This window comes from Dasypus novemcinctus, chromosome 17 (assembly GCF_030445035.2).
Source record: "Dasypus novemcinctus isolate mDasNov1 chromosome 17, mDasNov1.1.hap2, whole genome shotgun sequence".
Taxonomy (NCBI): domain Eukaryota; kingdom Metazoa; phylum Chordata; class Mammalia; order Cingulata; family Dasypodidae; genus Dasypus; species Dasypus novemcinctus.
The window spans coordinates 2,359,072-2,377,679 of NC_080689.1; the positions used below are offsets into that span (position 1 = coordinate 2,359,072).

General features: G+C 50.9%; 1 protein-coding gene and 1 non-coding gene across 2 annotated transcripts in view; both read left to right on the forward strand.

Annotated features, from left to right (window-relative positions):
• NPHP1 (nephrocystin 1) overlaps nt 1-18,608 on the forward strand; it is a 77,034-nt gene that overhangs the window by 56,034 nt on the left and 2,392 nt on the right. The window contains exons 16-18 of the mRNA XM_058278083.2: nt 207-306; nt 14,080-14,192; nt 15,869-15,942. Of these exons, the coding sequence (XP_058134066.1) occupies nt 207-306; nt 14,080-14,192; nt 15,869-15,942 (287 nt within the window). The remainder of the gene's footprint in view (nt 1-206; nt 307-14,079; nt 14,193-15,868; nt 15,943-18,608) is intronic.
• On the forward strand, nt 4,360-4,462 carry LOC111760434 (U6 spliceosomal RNA). Its single transcript, XR_002794121.1, has one exon. It is a non-coding gene; the product is annotated as a U6 spliceosomal RNA (small nuclear RNA).

Sequence of the window (18,608 nt, forward strand, 5' to 3'; positions counted from 1 at the left end):
GCAACAGCGCCGTCACCATGTGAGGAGGGGGCTCGGCCTCAGAGCGCTGCGTACCTCTTCCTTGGCTCGTCTGGGGCATCTGGGTGGCTCCTGCCTTTCATACAACTCAGCACCACTGGCTGGTGTATTTTTTAGAGTATTTTGTGTGTTAGCCTCGCTGACCCTGGCACTGAAAGTTTGAGGTTCCCCTTTCTTTTCTTTTGAAGCCCATGGCAGTGTTTTCCATCAGATGATGACCATGAGGAGGCGGCCTCAGCTCCTGGTGAAACTGAGGTCTTTAAACCGGAGGTCAAGAAGCATCCTAAGGTGGGTGCCTGCCCCCTGTGCCGTGACCTTCCCGCGTCTGTCGGCTCACTCTTACTCCGGCTTCTCCTCCGGCGTGGGCGTCTCTCATCGGTTTTTTCTTCATTAATTCTTCTACCAAAGATCAGCAGGGAAATGAAATGGGGTTAAAGCTCAGGTCAGCCTATTGCTCTACTTACTACTCTGCTCAGCGATAGATTTGGTCAGAAATACTGAGAGAGCATCTGGCCAGATGGGGCTACCCACCCCCTCCTTGTTTCTGTATTTGCTGTCTGATCGTTGTGTGCTTGTCTTCCTTTTTTTTTTTTTAGGAGGCCCTGGGAACCGAACCCAGAGCCTCCCATGTGGGGGAGAGGCGCGCAATTGCTTGGTCACCTCCATTCCCTGCTTTGTTGTGTTTCTCATTATGTTGTGTTTCTCATTATGTTGTCCTCCATGTGTCTGTTGTTGCATCATTGCACCGTCCTGTTGTGTCAGCTCACTGTGTTGCTCTGTCTTCTTTAGGAGGCACCAGGAACTGAACTCAGGACCTCCCCTGTAGTAGGCAGGCACCCAACTGCTTGAGCCACATCTGCTTCCCATTAGGGAGGTTTTTATAAAAGATTTATTTATACATCCCCTTCCCCTCCCCCCACCCTGCTACTTTTGCTATTTCTATCCATTCACTGTGTCATCTTCTATATCTGTCTCTCTTTTTTGTCTTCTCTTCTCATTTTCTCTCCTCTGGGATTCATAGGGATTCAATCCTGGGGACCTCTGATGTGGAGAGAGGGTCCCTGTCACTGGTGCCACCTCAGTTCCTGGTCTCTGCTGCGCTTCACCTTGACTCTCCCCTTCGTCTTTCTCTTGTTGCATCATCATCTTCCTGTGTGGCTCACTTGCATGGGCACTGACTCACTGCACAGGCACTGACTCACTGCACAGGCCCTGGCTCACTGCGCAGGCCCTGGCTCACTGGCAGGCACTGACTCACTGCACAGGCCCTGGCTCACTGGCAGGCACTGGCTCACTGCACAGGCCCTGGCTCACTGGCAGGCACTGACTCACTGCACAGGCCCTGGCTCACTGGCAGGCACTGACTCACTGCACAGGCCTTGGCTCACTGGCAGGCACTGACTCACTGCACAGGCCCTGGCTCACCGGCAGGCACTGACTCACTGCACAGGCCCTGGCTCACTGGCAGGCACTGGCTCACTGCACAGGCCCTGGCTCACTGGCAGGCACTGACTCACTGCACAGGCCCTGGCTCACTGGCAGGCACTGACTCACTGCACAGGCCTTGGCTCACTGGCAGGCACTGACTCACTGCACAGGCCCTGGCTCACTGTGCAGGCACTGACTCACTGCACAGGCCCTGGCTCACCGGCAGGCACTGGGTCACTGCACAGGCCCTGGCTCACCGGCAGGCACTGGCTCACTGCACAGGCCCTGGCTCACTGGCAGGCACTGGCTCACTGCACAGGCCCTGGCTCACTGGCAGGCACTGACTCACTGCACAGTCCCTGGCTCACTGTGCAGGCACTGGCTCGCCACGCAGGCAGCTTCCTCTTCTTCTTTTTCACCAGGAGGCCCCAGGGATCAAACCTGGGTCCTCCTATATAGCAGGCAGAAGCTCCATCACTTGAGCCACATCTCCTTCCCTCAGGGAGGTTTTATTATGTCCAGTTTATTGAGCTATAATTGGCATATAGTTCACGGTTCTTTGGGTGCTGACAAATGTATACAGTAGTGTAACTTCCACCATGATCAAATAGAGAATATTTCCATCACCCTACGAAGCCGCGTGCCCCAGTCTCAGCAGCCACCCGTCTGGTTCTTTCCCCAGCGTTGCGTTTTCCAGGGCGTCACACAGGGCAGTTCATTTTATTCTAAGTGGTGTTCCGTTTGATGGATGTACCACAATTTGTTTATCAATCACCACTTGATGGACATCTGGGGTGTTTCTGATTTTGAGCAGTGATGAAGAAAGCTGAATTTTAGATATTTACATTCAAGTTTTTCTGTGGACATATGTTTCATTTCTCACAAGTGTAAATACCCAGAAATGGGATTGCTGGGTCCCATGACAAGTGTTTGTTTAACTTTACTAAAAAATGCCCAACTTTTCCAAAATGACCATACCGTTTTACACTCATTCCAGCAATACATGGAGTCCCCTTGTTCCATATCCTTGTCAGACATTTGCTATTGTCAGTTTTTTCTGCTTTACCCATTCTGGTAAGTGAGTAGTAGTACCTCACGGTGATTTTAATTCGCATTTTCCTCAGGGAGCCTTTACACTAGTAGAATCCCAGAGCCATCCATTTCTAATACTGTGGCCTTGGACAAGTCATTCACATTCTCTGTATCATTCCAAAATAGTTTACATTATAGTTTACACTTTGTCCCACACAATTTTGTAGTTATGATAAAATATACAATGTATCTATCACCACAGTGTCATGCAGGACAAATCCAGTGTCCCAAAAATGCCCCATGTTATTCTTCCCTCTCCCATCCCTCAGGACCTCTGGTGGCCGCTGTCTTTACATCATGGTAAGAGTTCTTCCATTGCTAGGAAAATAATAAGCCTATAGTAGAATAATAATAAGTCTACTTTAGTCCATTGTTGAATCCCCAGTCTTGATAAAGGGTATTTACTGGGGTAAAAGCTTACAGTTACAAGGCCCCAAAGAGTCCACGTCAAGGCTGGTTTCTCACCAGCATCGGTTGCCACATGTTGCGGCCTGATGGTTGCCAATCTCTGTGTGGGTTCAGCTTTCCTCGCTCTCAGCCTCAGGCTGGCAGAGGCCTTGTTTCCTTCTGGGCCTTCTCAGCTGCAGGCTGCAGCCCGTCAGGGCAGTGACTCACCTCTCCTCCTGGGGCCACAGGATGAAAGTTCTCTCCTCTGCCATGTCTGTGGAGCGCGCTCTTCCTGTGTGTCTTCCTGAGTGTCCATTTATGTGGCCCCCCAAGGGGACGGGGACTCAGGCCTGACCTGTACCTACTGATGTGGTAGAATCACAGCCTCATCTTAACGTAAGATAATCAAAGACATCTCAGCTGAATCTAATGCAATCAAAGGGGATCACACCCAGAGGAACAGACCGGTTTATAAATACAATCCTCCTTTTTGACATTCATAAATAATATCAAACTGCTATACCTACCAAAACTTTCCTATCATCCCCCCCAAAATTTGTACAAACTAAGCATTAACTCCCCATTTCCGATCCCCACCCTAGCCCCTGGTAACATACAGTCTAGTTTCTGACTTTATGAATTTGCTTTTTCTAATTCTTTCGTAGACGTGAGATCATACAGTATCTGTCCTTGCGCGTCTGGCTTATTTCACTCAACCTGATGTCTTCAGGGTTCATTCACACTGTCACATGAATCAGAACTTCATTCCTTTTTCTGGCTCAACAACATTCCGTGTGTGTATATATCACATTTTGTTTGTCCAGTCATCTGTTGATGGACATTGGGTGGCAGCTTTGAAAATTGCTGCTGTGAACATTGTGCAAATATCTGCTTGAGTCTCTGCTTTCAATTCTTCTGGGGTGTACACCTAGAAGGGGATTGCCAGGTCATATGGTGATCCCTACCTAGTGTTTGGGGACCCACCAAACTGCTCCCAGCAGCCACGCCATTCATGTTTCCACCAGCGGTGAGTGAGGGGAGTGCTCCCCGTCCTCTCCAGCACTGGGTATTTTCCATTTTTTAAAAACAGTAGCCCTTCTAGTGGATGTGAAATTGTATCTCACTGTGGTTTTGAATTTGCATTTCCTTCATGGCTCTCAATGCTTTTCTGTGCTTATTGGCCACTTGTATATTTCTTTGGAGATACGTTTATTTAAGTCTTTTGCCCACTTTTTAATGTTGGTTTTTTTTTCCCACAAGGTCCTGTTTGCTTACAAGAGTTTTATAGTTTGGGTTTTTATATTTAGATTTTGTCTATTTTGAGTTAATTTTTATATATGGAATGAGGTGTAGAGGTCTACCTTTATTCTTTTGCATATGGGTATCAGTTTTTCCAGCACTGTTTGTTGAAGAAACTCTTCTATCCCCATTGATGTGCTTGCTTCTGTAGCACAAATACTAAAATTGGAACGATGCAGAAAAGACTAGCATGGCCCCGGCACAAGGATGACCCCTTTGCGTGGACTTGGCACCTTGTCAGGAATCGGGGGGGGAGGGGAGATGCGGCTCAAGCTGTTGGGCTTCCATCTACCATACAGGAATCGAACCCGGGGCCTCCCGTATGGCAGATGGCAAAGGCAAGCTGGCCTGCACCGCGGAGAGCTGGTGTGCCAAGATGACGCAGCAAAGGGAGACGCACAGGAGAGACAGTGAGAGACGCAGCAGACCAGGGAGCTGAGGTGGCTTAAGTGACTGAGTGCCTCTCACCCACATCGGAGGTCCTGGGATCAGTTCCCAGTGCCTTCTAAAGGGAAGACAAGAAGAGAAGACAAGCAGACACAGAAGAGCACACAGGAAATGGACATAGAGGGCAGACAGCGAGTATAGGTGGCGGGGGCGGGCAGTAATAAATAAAATAAAATTTTTAAAAAGTCAATTGGGGAAGCAGATGTGACTCAAGTGATGGGGCTCCTGTCTACCATACGGGGGGACCTGGGTTCAGTTCCTGGGGCCTCCTGGTGAAGGCGAGCTGGCCCATGCTGCTGAGAGTTGGCCCGCAAAGCGAGCTGATGCAGCAAGGTGGTGCAACAAAAAAGAGGCACAGAGGAAAGACAATGAAAGGCAAAACAAACCAGGGAGCTGAGATGGCTGAAGCAACTGAGTGCCTCTTTCCCACGTTGAAGGTCCCAGGATCAGTTCCTGGTACCTTCTAAAGAGAAGACAGGGAAACGGACTTTGGCCCAGTGGTTAGGGCGTCCATCTACCATATGGGAGGTCCGCGGTTCAAGCCCTGGGCCTCCTTGACCTGTGTGGAGCTGGCCATGCGCAGCGCTCATGCGCGCAAGGAGTGCCGTGCCACGCAAGGGTGTCCCCCGCGTGGGGGAGCCCCACGCGCAAGGAGTGCGCCCGTGAGGAGAGCCGCCCAACGTGAAAAGAAAGAGCAGCCTGCCCAGGAATGGCGCCGCCCACACTTCCTGTGCCGCTGACGACAACAGAAGCGGACAAAGAAACAAAACGCAGCAAATAGACACCAAGAACAGACAACCAGGGGAGGGGGGGGGGAATTAAATAAATAAATCTTAAAAATAAATAAATAAATAAAATAAAGAGAAGACAGGAAGAGGAGACAAGCAGACACATAACAACGTGCAGTGAGTGGACACAGAGCAGACGTGAGCGCAGGTGGCGGTGGGGGAGGGGATTTTAAAAAAAATCAATGGGCTCGGGAAGTGAATGTCGATCAAGTGGTTGAGCACCCGCTTTCCAGGTATGAAGCCCTCAGTTTGATCCCTGGTACCTCCTAAAGCAAAGAAGGCAAATGAAAAACCAGCTCTCATTGGAGAGTGGATGTAGCTCAGTGGGTTGAGCACCTTTCCCCACGTACAAGGCCCTGGGTTCAATCCCCTGGTGCCCCCTAAAAACAAACAAACAAAAAGCAGTGGGCCAAAATGTGAGGGTTTATTTCTGAACTCTCAGTTCAGTTCTATTGGTCTATAGTTCTGTCCTTATGCCAGTACCATGCTGTACTGATTATGGTAGCTTTGCGGTAAGTTTTAAAATTGGGAAGAATGTGTCCTCCAGCTTCATTACAAGACGTTGGTTATTCAAGACGGTTTTAGATAATCGATCTCCTTACCTTTCTGTATAAATTTGGTGGTTGGTTTTTCCTTTTCTACAGAATAGGCTGTTGGAATTTTGATTGGGGTTGCATTAATCTGTGAATTGTTTTGGGTAGAATTGACATCTTAACATTATTTAGTTGTCCATACCATGGGCATGGAATGTCCTTCGATTTATTTAGGTCATCTTTGATTTCATTTCTCAATTTTGTAGTTTTCCAAATATAAGTCCTTTGCGTACATGGTTAAATTTATTTCTAGCTATTTGATTCTTTTAGTTGCTATGTAAATGGAATTTTTCTTTCAATTTCCTCATCAGATGGTTCATTAACAGTATATGGAAACACCACTGATTTTTGTGTGTTGACCCCACCATGTTGCCGGATTTGTTTATTAACTCTAGTAGCTTTGTTGTGAGTTTTTCAGGGTTTTCCATGTATATAGGATCATATCATCTGCAAACAGGGAAAATTTTTCTTCCTCTTTACCAATTTGGATGCCTTTTATTCTTTTTTCTTGCCTAATGGCTCTGGCTACAACTTCCAATACAATGTTGAATAACAGTGGTGACAGGGGGTGTCCTTGCTTTGTTCCTGATCTTAGAGGGAAAGTTTTCAGTCTTTCACCATTTAGTATGATGTTAGCTGTAGGTTTTTCATAGATATCCTTTATCATCTTGAGGGAGTTTCCTTCTATTCCTAGTTTTCTGAGTTTTTTTCATCAAGAAGGGGTGCTAGGGGAGTAGATGTAGCTCAAGTGGTTGAGCACCTGTTTCTCATGTACAAGGTCCTGGGTTCAATTTCTGATACCTCCTAAAAACAAACAAATGAAAAACCCAACTCTCGTTGAGGAGCAGATGTAGCTCAGTGGTCGAGCTCCTTCTTCCCATGTATGAGGTTCTAGGTTCAATCCCAGTGGTACCTCCTTAAAAAAAGGGGGGCGCTAGATTTTGTCAGATGCCTTTTCTATATCATTTGATATGTGGTTTTTATCCTTTGTTCTTTTAATGCATGTTACATTAATTGATTTTCTTGTGTTGAACCACCCTTGCATACCTGGGATAAATTCTACTTGATCATGGTGTATAATATTTTTACTGTGCTGTTGGATTCAGTTTGCTAGTGTTTGTTGAGTTTTTTGCATTTATAGCTGTATTGATCTGTGATTTTCTTTTCTTGTGTTATCTTTGTCTGGCTTTCTTATTCTAGTGACGTTCGCCCCTTAGAATGAGTGAGGGAATGTTCTCTGCAGTCTTTTGGAAGAGTTCAGCAGGACTGGTGTTAATTCTTGAAATGTTTGAAAAAATTCACTAGCGAAGCCATCTGGTCTAATAATTTACTTTGTTCAGAGGTTTTCAATGACTGATTCAATCTCCTTACTTGTTATTGGTTTGATGAGATCTTCTGTTTCTTCTTGATTCAGTGTAGGTAGTTTGTGTGTTTCTAGGAATTTGTCCATTTCATCTAGGTTATCTAATTAGTTGATTGCAGTTGTTCATAGTATTCTTTTATAATCCCTTTTATTTCTGTTAGGTCAGTAGAAATGCCCCCTTGCTTCATTTATGATTTTTTTTTTTCCCATCTACCTAAAGGTTTGTCTCTTTTATTGATTTTTTTCAAAGAACCAATAGTTAAGTTTTCATGATGCTCTCAATTGTTTTTTTATCAATTTCATTTATGTCTGCTCTAATCTTTGTTATTTTTTCCTTCTGTTCACTTTGGATTTCGTTTTCTCTTCTTTTCTTGATTCCCCAGTTGTGATGTTATGTCTCCAGTTTGAGATCTTTCTTCATTTTTGTTGTAAGCATTTAGAGCTATAAATTTCCATCTCAGCGTTGCCATTGCGGTATTCCCTAAGTTTTGGTATGTTGTGATTTCATTTTCATTTGCCTCAAGGTATCTCCTAATTTCCCTTGTGATTTCTTCTTTGACCCATTGGTTGTTTGAACATACTGTTTAATTTATACATATTTATGAATTTCCCAGTTTTCCCTCTGTTACTGATTTCTAGCTTCATTCCTTTGTGGTCAGAGAAGATAAATTGTATGATTTCAAGATTGTTAAATTTATTGAGACTTATTTTGTGACCCGTCTTATGGTCTATCCTAGAGAATGAATCCATGTGCACTAGAGGAGAATGTGTATTCTGCTGTTGTGGGGGAAGTGTTTTTATATATGTCAGTTACGTCTAGTTGGTTTATAACATTGGCCAAGACTTCTGCTTCCTTATGGATCTTCTGCCTAGATAGTCTATCCATTATTTAAAGTGGTGTATTAAAATCTATTAATGTAGAACCATTTATTTTGCCCTTCAAATATGACAATATTTACTTCATATATTTTGGAACTCTACCAGATTTTCAGTACAAAATATTTATAATTGTTTTGTCTTCTTATTGAATAGATCCCTTTATCAGTATATAATGACCTTCTTTGTCCATTGTAACAGTTTTTGGCTTAAAGTCTATTTTATCTGATATTAGTATAGCTACCTTAGCTGTCTTTTGGTTACTATTTTCATGGTATATATTTTTCCATCCTTTTACTTTCCACCTCTTTATGTCTTTGAATTTAAGAAGAGTCTTTCATAAACAGCATATAGTTGGGTTGTGCTTTTTTTATGAAATCTTTTCTGCCAATCTCTGCATTTTGACTGGAGGGGTTAATGCATTTACAATTTAAAGTAACTACTGATAATGCAGAATTTTCTTCTGCTCTTTTGGTTTTTGGTCTTTGTACGTCTTACACCATTTTTGTAACAATCACATTTGATTTGATACCAACATAACTACAATAGCTAATACATACCCTGTTCCTGTAACCCTCCATCTCCCCACCATTTCGTTGTATTTGTTACAAATTATATCTTTATACATTGTACATCCAAAACCATGTATTTTTCCCTACTTTTTATGCCTTTGCATTTTAGCATCTATAGGAAATAAAAAATGGAGTTGCATACCAAAAAAACACAATACAATAGTACAGGCATTTATAATTACCCATCTGTTACCTTTACCACAGGTCTTCATTTCTTTATGCAGCTCTGATCCGCTGTCTGGTGTCCTTTCCTTCAGTCTGAAGAGCTCCCCTTAGCATTGCTTGTCGGGCAGATCTAGTGGTGAGGACTCCCGCAGCTTTTGTTTCATCTGGGAATGTCTTCACCTCTCCCTCATTTTTGAAAGATAGACTTCACAGATCTAAAATTCTTGGTTGTCAGTTATTTTTTCCAACACTTTAAATATTTCAGTGCACTGCTGCCTTGCCTCCGTGGTTTCTTAAGAAAAATCAGCATTTAATCTAATTGGGATGCCCTTGTACATAACATGTTGCTTTTCTCTTGCATCTTTCAGAACTCTCTTCTTGTTCTTGGCATTTGCCATTTTGACTACTGTGTGACTAGGTGTGGTTCTCTTCAAATTGGTCCTGTTTAGGGTTTGTTGAGCTTCTCGTTTTTGTTAAATTTGGGAAGTTTTCTGCCATTATTTGAATATTCCTTCTGCCCCTTTCTCTCTCTCTCCTCTTTCTGTACATCCCGTATTGTACATATTGGCTACTTGATGGTGTCCCACAGGCTTCTCAGGCTCTGTTTCCTTCCCTCTCTCCCTCTCCCTCTCCCTCTCCCTCTCTTCTCCTCTCCCTTGCCCTCACCCTCTCCCTCTCCCTTTTCCTCAGCCTGAATCATTGTAGTAGCTCTTTTTCATTTCATTTATTGTGGCCTTCAACTCCAGTGTTTCAATTTGGTTCCTTCTTAAAGTTATTCTCTCTTCATTGAGATTCTCATACGTTCATTCATTATTTTCCTAATATCCTTTGGTTATCTCTCTTTAGCATATCTTCTTTAGCATATTGAGGGTCTTTTTCATTTTTTTTAAAGATTTATTTTTTTATTATTTCTCTCCCCTTCCCCTCCCAACCCCCCGTTGTCTGCTCTCTATGTTCATTTGCTGCATGTTCTTCTTTGTCCGCTTATGTTGTTGTCAGCAGCACAGGAATCTGTGCTTCTTTTTGTTGCGTCATCTTCTGCATCAGCTCTCCATGTGTGCGGCACCATTCCTGGGCAGGCTGCACTTTCTTTCACACTGGGTGGCTCTCCTTATGGTGCATACTCCTTGCGCGTGGGGCTCCTCTACGCGGGGGACACCCCTACGTGGCACGGCACTCCTTGCACGCATCAGCACTGCGCATGGGCCAGCTCCACACGGGTCAGGAGGCCCGGGGTTTGAACCGTGGACCTCCCATGTGGTAGACGGACGCCCTAACCACTGGGCCAAGTCCGCTTCCCTGAGGGTCTTTTTTAAAGACTCTTTGATATGTCCAAAGTCTGGACTTCTTTATTGATGGTTTCTGGATTTTTATCTTTTTTCTTTGGATGTGCCATTGTTTCCTATTTGTCTGTCTTGCTATCTTGTGTTGCACGCTGTGTTTTTAATATTTCAAAGTATTAACTCTGGGATTTATTCCCTGAGCTGTCAGTTCCTTAAATTTGTACCCAGCTAGTGATATGACGGAGATTTCCTTGAGTGCCAGGAGCTAAGGAGCCAAAGTAAAAACCACTCTGTGCGGGCTTCGCACGTGGCTCTGCGCTGGCCGTGCTCCCCTCCAGGCTCAGCACGAGGGCCGCACCGGGCCCGTGGCCCCTCCTGAGCCCGGGTCTTGTCCTGGACAAGGGGTCTTCAGGGGTCGGCACGCCCCCTCCACTCCCTGTGGGGCAGGCTGTCCCCCAGGTGCTCTGTTGTGTGACTGAGAGCAGTAGCCTCTGCCCAGGCACTTTGGCCTCATCAAGGTTCCTTGGCTTGACCAGCTGTCTGCTGCCACGCTCCGGAGCCTGCCCCTGGGCAGGCTGGCCCTTGGCCTCAGGCGCCGAGCGCCTTCCTGGGGAGAACCGGGGGCTCCAGCCCTCCCCTGGGCCGCGGGGGGCGGGGAGGGGCCACGAGGGCGCCACAGCCTCCGCCGTGGTTCAAGCTGGGTCCCTTGGTCCAGCCTCGCCCTTCGCTGCAGGCCTTGCACTCTCGTCCAGAGTTTCGAGGAAAATGCGCTGCCCGTGTCAGCTCATTGTTCGTTGATTCTGGAGCGGCGTTGTGCCTTTGTCCGGTCGCCCTTCTCGTTCTAGAGCATGCTTTTGGTAAAAATAACCCCGATCCTTCCTCTAATACTGAAATGTGTTCTGAATTACAGCGTGAACAGTTCAGTCTTTCACTAACCATCAGTCCTTGGTTCATAGGGTTATTCATTCCCTCAGCTTTCTTCCTGCAGGTTCGTAGAGCCAGTTAAGTTCCTTTTTGGCCAGCCTTTCCCTATAAAATGGTCATTTAATATAGAGTATTGAAAGAAAAGGCACAGTGCAGTCTTTGTGAAGGAGCAGCCCGGGCCCGGGCGGCCTGGCGCCCCCTCCGCCTCCTCCCGGCGGAGCTCCAGGCCCAGCTCTCGGCCTGCCGGGCGCGGTCAGCTCTGCAGGGCGCTTCTGTGCCCCCAGTGCTGTTTTCCCAGACGTGTTACGAACTGGAGACCCAGCCTGACGAGTGGTCGAGGGCGGGAAGGCAGGGCCCCTCCACGGGCCGGGCTCAGAGGATGCTCCGGGCCGTCCTGGGCTCAGGGCCCTGGCCAGGGCACCGGCCGCCTGCGCTCCTCCTGCCGCCGCTCCGCCTGTCCTGGGCTACGCGCTGCTCTCCCAAGCCCGCCAGAGGGGCCACACGCTGCCCGCAGTGTGTCCTCCCAGCGTCCAGGGAGGCTGGGCGCCTGCTGGTGCCGCCGCAGCCCAGGCAGGCCCTGGAGCACCCGGCGGTGGGTGCGGCGGGGCCAGGGCCTCGTGCTGGCCGCTGTGGGTCCAGGCAGCCTGAGGGTCTGCACGGGGCGGCCTCTCGGCGGCCTCCTCCTCCTCTGTCACAGGCACCCACCTCCCTTGCTCCTAGAAGAAAGGCAAGGAGTGGACAGCGGTGGGCAGGCCAGAGCATGGCTGCCCTGACCCCAGGGCCTTTGCGCCCGCTGCCCCCATGGGGCCTCGCCCTGCCCTCGCCAGCCGGCAGCTGCCCCACGCTGTCCTGGATGTTGGTGGCTCTGGGAAGGTCCATCTAGACCGGCCCCTCTCTCAGGGATGCACAGCCCTGTGCCCGGGGAGGCCCGTTACCATGGCGACCCTCGCGGGGAAGGGAGGAGCAGCTGGGCGCCTCGGTTTCCACCAGAACCGCCTCTCTGGTTGGAGCGGTTCCCCGAGGGTCCCATCTGTGTGACTCGACCCGAGGCGACGTCAGGCCCGTTCTGGGGCCTGGGACAGCGGTGGGCACGATCGGGCGCAGGTCCTGCACGTCTGCCTGTTTTCCTTGGCCCTCTTTGGGCGCTCCTTTGGGCTTTACTTCCTCTGCATGAACCGCTGCAGGTGCACAGAGCGCAGCATATGGCCGCAGCCTGCACCCCCTCGGCGTTGCTGGGTTCCCACCGCAGTTTGCCTGCCCACGCGAGACTCAGGGGTTCCCCAAGGAACAGCCCAGCAGGCAGCGGGCAGCACCGCCTCGTGCAGGAGGCGGCAGCCGTAGTGGAGGCCACGGAGGGCGCAGGCGCCATGCAAGGAGGGGGGTGCGGCTTCCCCGGGCACAGCCCGCCGCTGCTCTTTAGCATGAGCCACGTGTTTGCGCGTGGAGCTGAAACGCCACTCATGCGGGCGTGGGCCCGGGGCCACGGCGAGGAGCCACCCCGGGACCACGGCGGGCACCGCAGGAGAGCCTGAGGGGGCCTCGAGGCCGCCCCGCAGCCTGTCTGGTGTCAGGCCAGGGGCAGCACGGTGGGAATTGGAGCCGGGCTGGAAAAAGACCACTTCTGGCTCGCAGCGCAAACGCTGAAGTCGTGTGTTTATGTGAATTCTGCACGTGGACGTGGGTGTGCCACAAGCCCGGCTGGCCCCTTTGGCTGTTTAAGTGTCCTACACGGTAGCACATTCTAAAGCAGACACACCCGAGGGCAGCCCAGAGTTGGAACTGAAAGGTCTCTGTTAACCTTTCCTGTTTTTTCTTTACCCAAAGGCGTCTTTCTCCTTGATAGAGCACGTTGTTTGCAAGCTTTTGGAGCTCTCTTTGTCATTTCTTCATGCTTGGGGACAGAGTTCACGTGTTGCTAGAGATGTGTGTTTAGAGGAAGTCAACAGCTTTTCTTCAGTCTCTTCTGAGGTTGACTCTTGTGCTCACTGTGTCCCAGTAAGTCTTCAGTGTGTGTCACGTGTCAGGGTTTAAAGCGCTCGCTCTTCAGGTTTCCAATTATTATTCTGAAATCTCAACGCTGACTCTTTCTCCTGCTTTGGGATTTCCTGTGGCGCAGGCCCTGCCGCACTCTCCACACCTGCCTCGTCTCCGTGCTTTTAGGGACAGGGAAGGAGACTGGAGCACAGGAGGCTCACGAGCGAGCCCAGCGCGGTCCAGCGAGGAAGCCACCGCGACTCGCCCCGCCCGCAGCTCCCTGGCTCACGGGGACCCGGTCTCCCCCAGCCTCATACGCCGGGCGGGGCGGGCAGCTTGGTGCTAACCTGTCCTATTCTTTCCAAATCCCACCCCTCCTGATTGTTCTTTTTATTTGACGTTTAACTCACTGGGTGCTGAAATGGAGGCCCAGAGCGTCCACTCGGAGCTGAGGCGGAAGGTGTCTGCGTCAGGCAGGTGCTCTGACGCAGCGCCTTCCCGGGTGGCTGGGTGGGCAGCAGCCCCCGGCCTGGGGAGCCTTCCCACTGCACTGAGGCTGCGCCAGCCCCGGCCCCCCGGCCTCAGCCCCCCGGCCCCCAGCCCTCTGGCCCCCCAGGCCCCCAATCCCCCAGACCCCGGCCCCTAGACGCCCTGGCTTCCCAGTCCCCCGGCCCCCAGACCCCCAGCCCCTCGGCCCCCTGGCCCCCTGGCCCCCAGCCCCCAGGGAAATGTTCTTTTAAATTGTTTAGAAGTTTTTTCAGTAATGAAGCAGGGCTTGGAACTGTTCATTTAAGTAATAAATGTAAGTGAAAAACACCATAGCTTGAATTGCAGGGGATTTTTAATGACTCTTTCTTCCTTCTTTACCAGCCTCCTGCCAGAAACCTTAATTGGAAGTATGTGCTCGGCGCACTTGCTGATATCCTACCGCCAGATCCTCGGGGATGTGCTCCTGCGAGGCAGGCGGGGCGCGCCCAGCGCCGGTGAGGGTCCGTCGCCTCGTCAGGCGCAGCAGCACGTCCTGCGGGGGGCCCTGCTGGCCTCCGCCTTCTGCCTCCAGGGGCACCTGGCGTGAGCACTGGACGAGCGTCCCCGACGTGGTCGGCGCGGCCCGTGCCAGCCCTGTGGCCAGCCCTTCAGGCCTTGGAAGCGCACACAGCACCACATTGCCAGTGCTGGAAGCCGGGTGCTGACCTTCAGGCGTGCGCCCCTTTCCCCAGACACCCCCGGAACCTGATGTGTTTCCTGCAGGGAGAGACCAAAACCCCCACAACAGCTGGTTTTAATGCAGCGCTTAAACAAAATCAGTGAATTAAGAAAGGAAGTGAATCTGGGTCAGGGGCATCCTGTTCTTATTCCTGCACATTTTAACATATTTCCAAGTAATAGTTAAAAAGTAGTTTAGAAAAATGTATTTGTCACATATGACTGAGCTTGCAAAGCAGAATGCTTGTACTGTGAGAATTGCCTCTAAAGAAAAACAGTTTGCTTTGTCTTTGGTGGTGCTGAGAGAAACCAGCGAGCAGCTGTGCCCGAGCCAGGGGTGTGCCCGAGTCGCGCTGGGCCCCTCCCCTCGGTACCGAGGGCGCGTCTCTGTGCAGGCATTAGAAGAAGCGTCAGGAAGGAAAAGGCGCCGCGAGCGCCCCCGCGGGGCCAGTGGGGCCCAGGCCGCGGGGGAGCTGAGGTTAATGAGGGGCGCGGCGGGGCAGGGGCGGGGAGCGGGGCCACTCTCGAGGGTGTCGGGTTAGGCAGGGGTCCTCTCCCAGAGACTTGCCCGGGAGGTGGGACTGGAGCTCAGAGCACAGAAGTTCCTCAGGAGGTAACTGTGACTCTAAGCCTCTTGCTCATCTCTTCCCTTTGAAGTTATTTCATCGACTGTAGAAAAACTTCCCGCATGGCCGCACTTCCTCGAGGATGCAGCTTATTAGCGTCCCCTGGAGAAGGTGGCCCAGAATCGTTGACTTCATTTGAGTCTGACCCTCAGAATAAGCCTCCCGAGACCCAGAGAAGGGCTGTTGTCCACCACGGTCATGCGGTCGTCGCGCTGTCGCCCACCCAGCAGCTCTTCACCTCGGGCCTCCGTGTGCCGTCACGGACTGTGGAGGGCTGGTCCTTCTCTGCGGTGCTCATCCTGGGCCCAGAACCCCCAGCTCCCGAGTCCTCCCACTTGCACCCGGTCCTGCCCGCAGCCAAGGCACCAGCCCTGCGTCCCCCTGCGTGCTGGGGGCCCCACGAGGCTTCGGCTGGAGCCAGGCCTGCGCAGCCCGCCCTAGGCTCCCAGCCCTGCTGCGTCCTGCCCAGCCCTCCGTAGGGTGCTCTGGCCAGATGATCCCTTCTCCCACACGTAGGCGTAGGAGAGCTTGGGGAAGGCCAGAAAAGAAAAACACGTTTTCTAGCCTTGCCCTGTGCATGACCTCTTCACCTCTCACCTTAAAGCTCCATCTATCTGTACATTCTCATTTAAGAAATCCTTGGGGTGTTTGGGCAGATGGTCTGGGGGGCAGCTTTGAGCTCCTAACCCTGAAGTGTGTAGAATATATTAGGAACACGTCATCTGGTGCAATAATTTAAACCCGAATGAATGTAGAACAGCGTCGCTTGCGGCAGGACACCTGCAGCCACGTTTGCGTGACCCCCTTTCTGTTCCTTTGCGTTTCAGACCCCATCAGCCACCCCGTGCTGGCCACCTTCCCCCGGCTCCTGGAGCAGCCTGACCTCATGGACGCCCTCAGGGTGGGTCGCGCGGCGGCTTCGTCACTGCTGGGCCCCTCGGGCCCATCCTCCGACCTCAGCGCCCTGTGCCCCTGGGGCTGCCTCCGGGGCGCGGGGCGGGTGGCCTGCTGCTCGGGGCGCGGCCTGTTCCCTGGCTTCAGGTGGCCACCCGTGTCCTAGAGCCAAAATCCACGATGGTTTGCCAGACGAATCACCTGCGCTCTCGAGGGTCAGGCCGTGCCTGTCGTTCTTAATCCGGTGTTTACGGTCTGCTCTCTGCAATAGCAGCCAGGTAGTGGGCCGGCCAGCACGTCTCCAGGGTTCAGCGCTTCAGAAGCGGCAGCTCGGGGTTCAGCCTGACTCGGCAGGGCCAGCACCATTAGGAGAGCTGCTGCCGGAAGGCAGAAAGCCTGGGCAGGGCCTTGGAGAAGGCAGCAGAGGCCCTGGGGCGGTTCCCTGGAGGTCACCCTGGGCGAGGTGGGCAGGCCCCACGGGGGAAGGGACAGGCCCCACGGGGGAAGGGTGGGCACGCACGGACGTCATGCTCCTGAGGGCATCACCCGCCAGTGGCACGGCCCAGCCTGACGCGGGGTGCGGGGCACCGGGAGGTGCTCTGGAGGCTCCCCTGGCAGCACCGAGCAGTGGCCAGGCTCACGTGAGGAGTTTGCCGCATGACCGGGTGGCTCTGAACAGCGGTGAACGTTACGGCACCCGGACTGCACGAGGAGAGCCTGCGTTCTAGCAAGTCCCCTTCCCCTTCTCCACCCCAGTTGTCTGCTCTCTCTGTCTATTCGCTCTGTGTTCTTCCGTGTCCACTTGTATTCTTGTCAGCAGCACCGGGAATCTGTGTCTCTTTTTGTTGCATCATCTCGCTGCATCTGCTCTCCATGTGGGCAGCGCCACTCCTGGGCAGGCTGCACTTTTTTCGCGCTGGGCGGCTCTCCTTACAGGGTGCACTCCTTGCGCGTGGGGCTCCCCTACGCAGGGGACGCCCCTGCATGGCACGGCACTCCTTGCACGCATCAGCACTGCACGTGGGCCAGCCCATCACATGGGTCAGGAGGCCCGGGGCTTGAACCCTGGACCTCCCATGTGGTAGGTGGATGCTCTATGCATTGAGCCAAATCCGTTTCCCCTCCCTCACTTTTTAAAGGACAGTTTTGCAGATAAAGAACTTTTGGCTGACAGATTTTCTCTTTCATACTGTAAATAGAGCATACCAATGCCTTCTCACCTCCGTAGTTTCTGATGAGAAATCTACATTTAGTCTTATTGGATCCCTTGTATGTGATGAGTCATTTTCTCTTACTGCTTCCAGAATTCTCTCTTTATCTTTGGCATTTGACATTCTGATTAGTATGTCTCAGAGCAGATCTATTAGGATTCATTCTGTATGGAGTATTTTTCCCTTCTTGGACATGTATGTTTATGTTGTTCTTCAGAGTTGGGAAGTTTTGGGCCATTATTTCTTCAGATATTCTCTCTGCCCCTGTTCCTTCTCTTTTCCTTTTGGGACACCCATGACACATGTTTGTGCACCTCATGATGTCACTCAAGTCCCTGAGACACTGCTTAATTTGTCTGCTATTCTCTCTTTTCTTCTGACGTATGATTCTGATTTCCCTGTCTTCTGGTTTCCTGATTCTTTTTTCTGCCTGTTCAGATCTGCTGATGTGTGCCCCTAGTTTATTTTCAATCTCTACTATTGTGCCTTTCACCCCCATAATTTCTGTTATGTTTCTTTTTATGCTTTCAAATTCTTCATGTTCACGCATTATCTTCTGTATCTCTTTTTGCATATTTTCCTTCATCTCCTTGAATTGATTTAGAAGGTTGTTTGAACATCTTTGATTAGTCATTCTAAATTAGGAGTCTCCTCTGAAGTTTTCATTCATCCCCTTGACTCGGCATATCTTCCTGTTTGTGTGTGTGGCTTGCCATGTTTTGCTGATGTCTAGGCATCTGGTTATCTTGATACGTTGACTCTGAAGGTCTGTTTCTCCCTCTTGTCCAGGGTTTTATTGTTGATTGGCTTTGTGTCAAGGCTCCTCTTTGTTGTTCTTATTCTAGACCTTTAGAATAGACCATGTTTAACTGTTGGTTTTCTCAATTCTTCATCTGACTCTTGCCCTGGGTATGTGGTGCAGTTTTAAAAATTGCACTTTTTACACAGTTGTTTCACCTCCAGGAGAGAGCTTCCTTTCTTTTGCTCCTTCTCTGGGAATCTTGATCTGTTCTTGTTTTTGTGCAGAATTTCTTCCCCAGCTCCTGAGATTTGCTTAAATCCTGTCGCTCGCTCAATGCCGCGTTTCCCTTACACTTCTCAGTTCTGGGACCTGTCCTGTCATACAGGAGTTCAGTTACCGCCCCCCTTCTTTACCGTGAGGCTTTTCTGCCTCTGGTGCCTTCCCCGTAGGGCTCCCCACCCCAGGGAGTCAGGCGGGCTCAGTCCGGACGGCGGGTCACTTCAGAGAAGCCCTAACGTGTCCAGCAGCTGAGCCTGGGCCGCGGAGGGCAGAGCAGCACGCCCAGCCTTCCTGGCGTGCTCGCGCCCGGCCCCTTGTGTGCAGCGCTCCTGCGGCCCTGTCCCGCCGCGGCGAGCTGTGCCTGCGTGGGGGCTCTGCCTGGCCGCTCGGAGTCTGCGTCTCCGTCTGCGGAGGGAGAGCCGGGCCGGGCCCCTCGTGAGT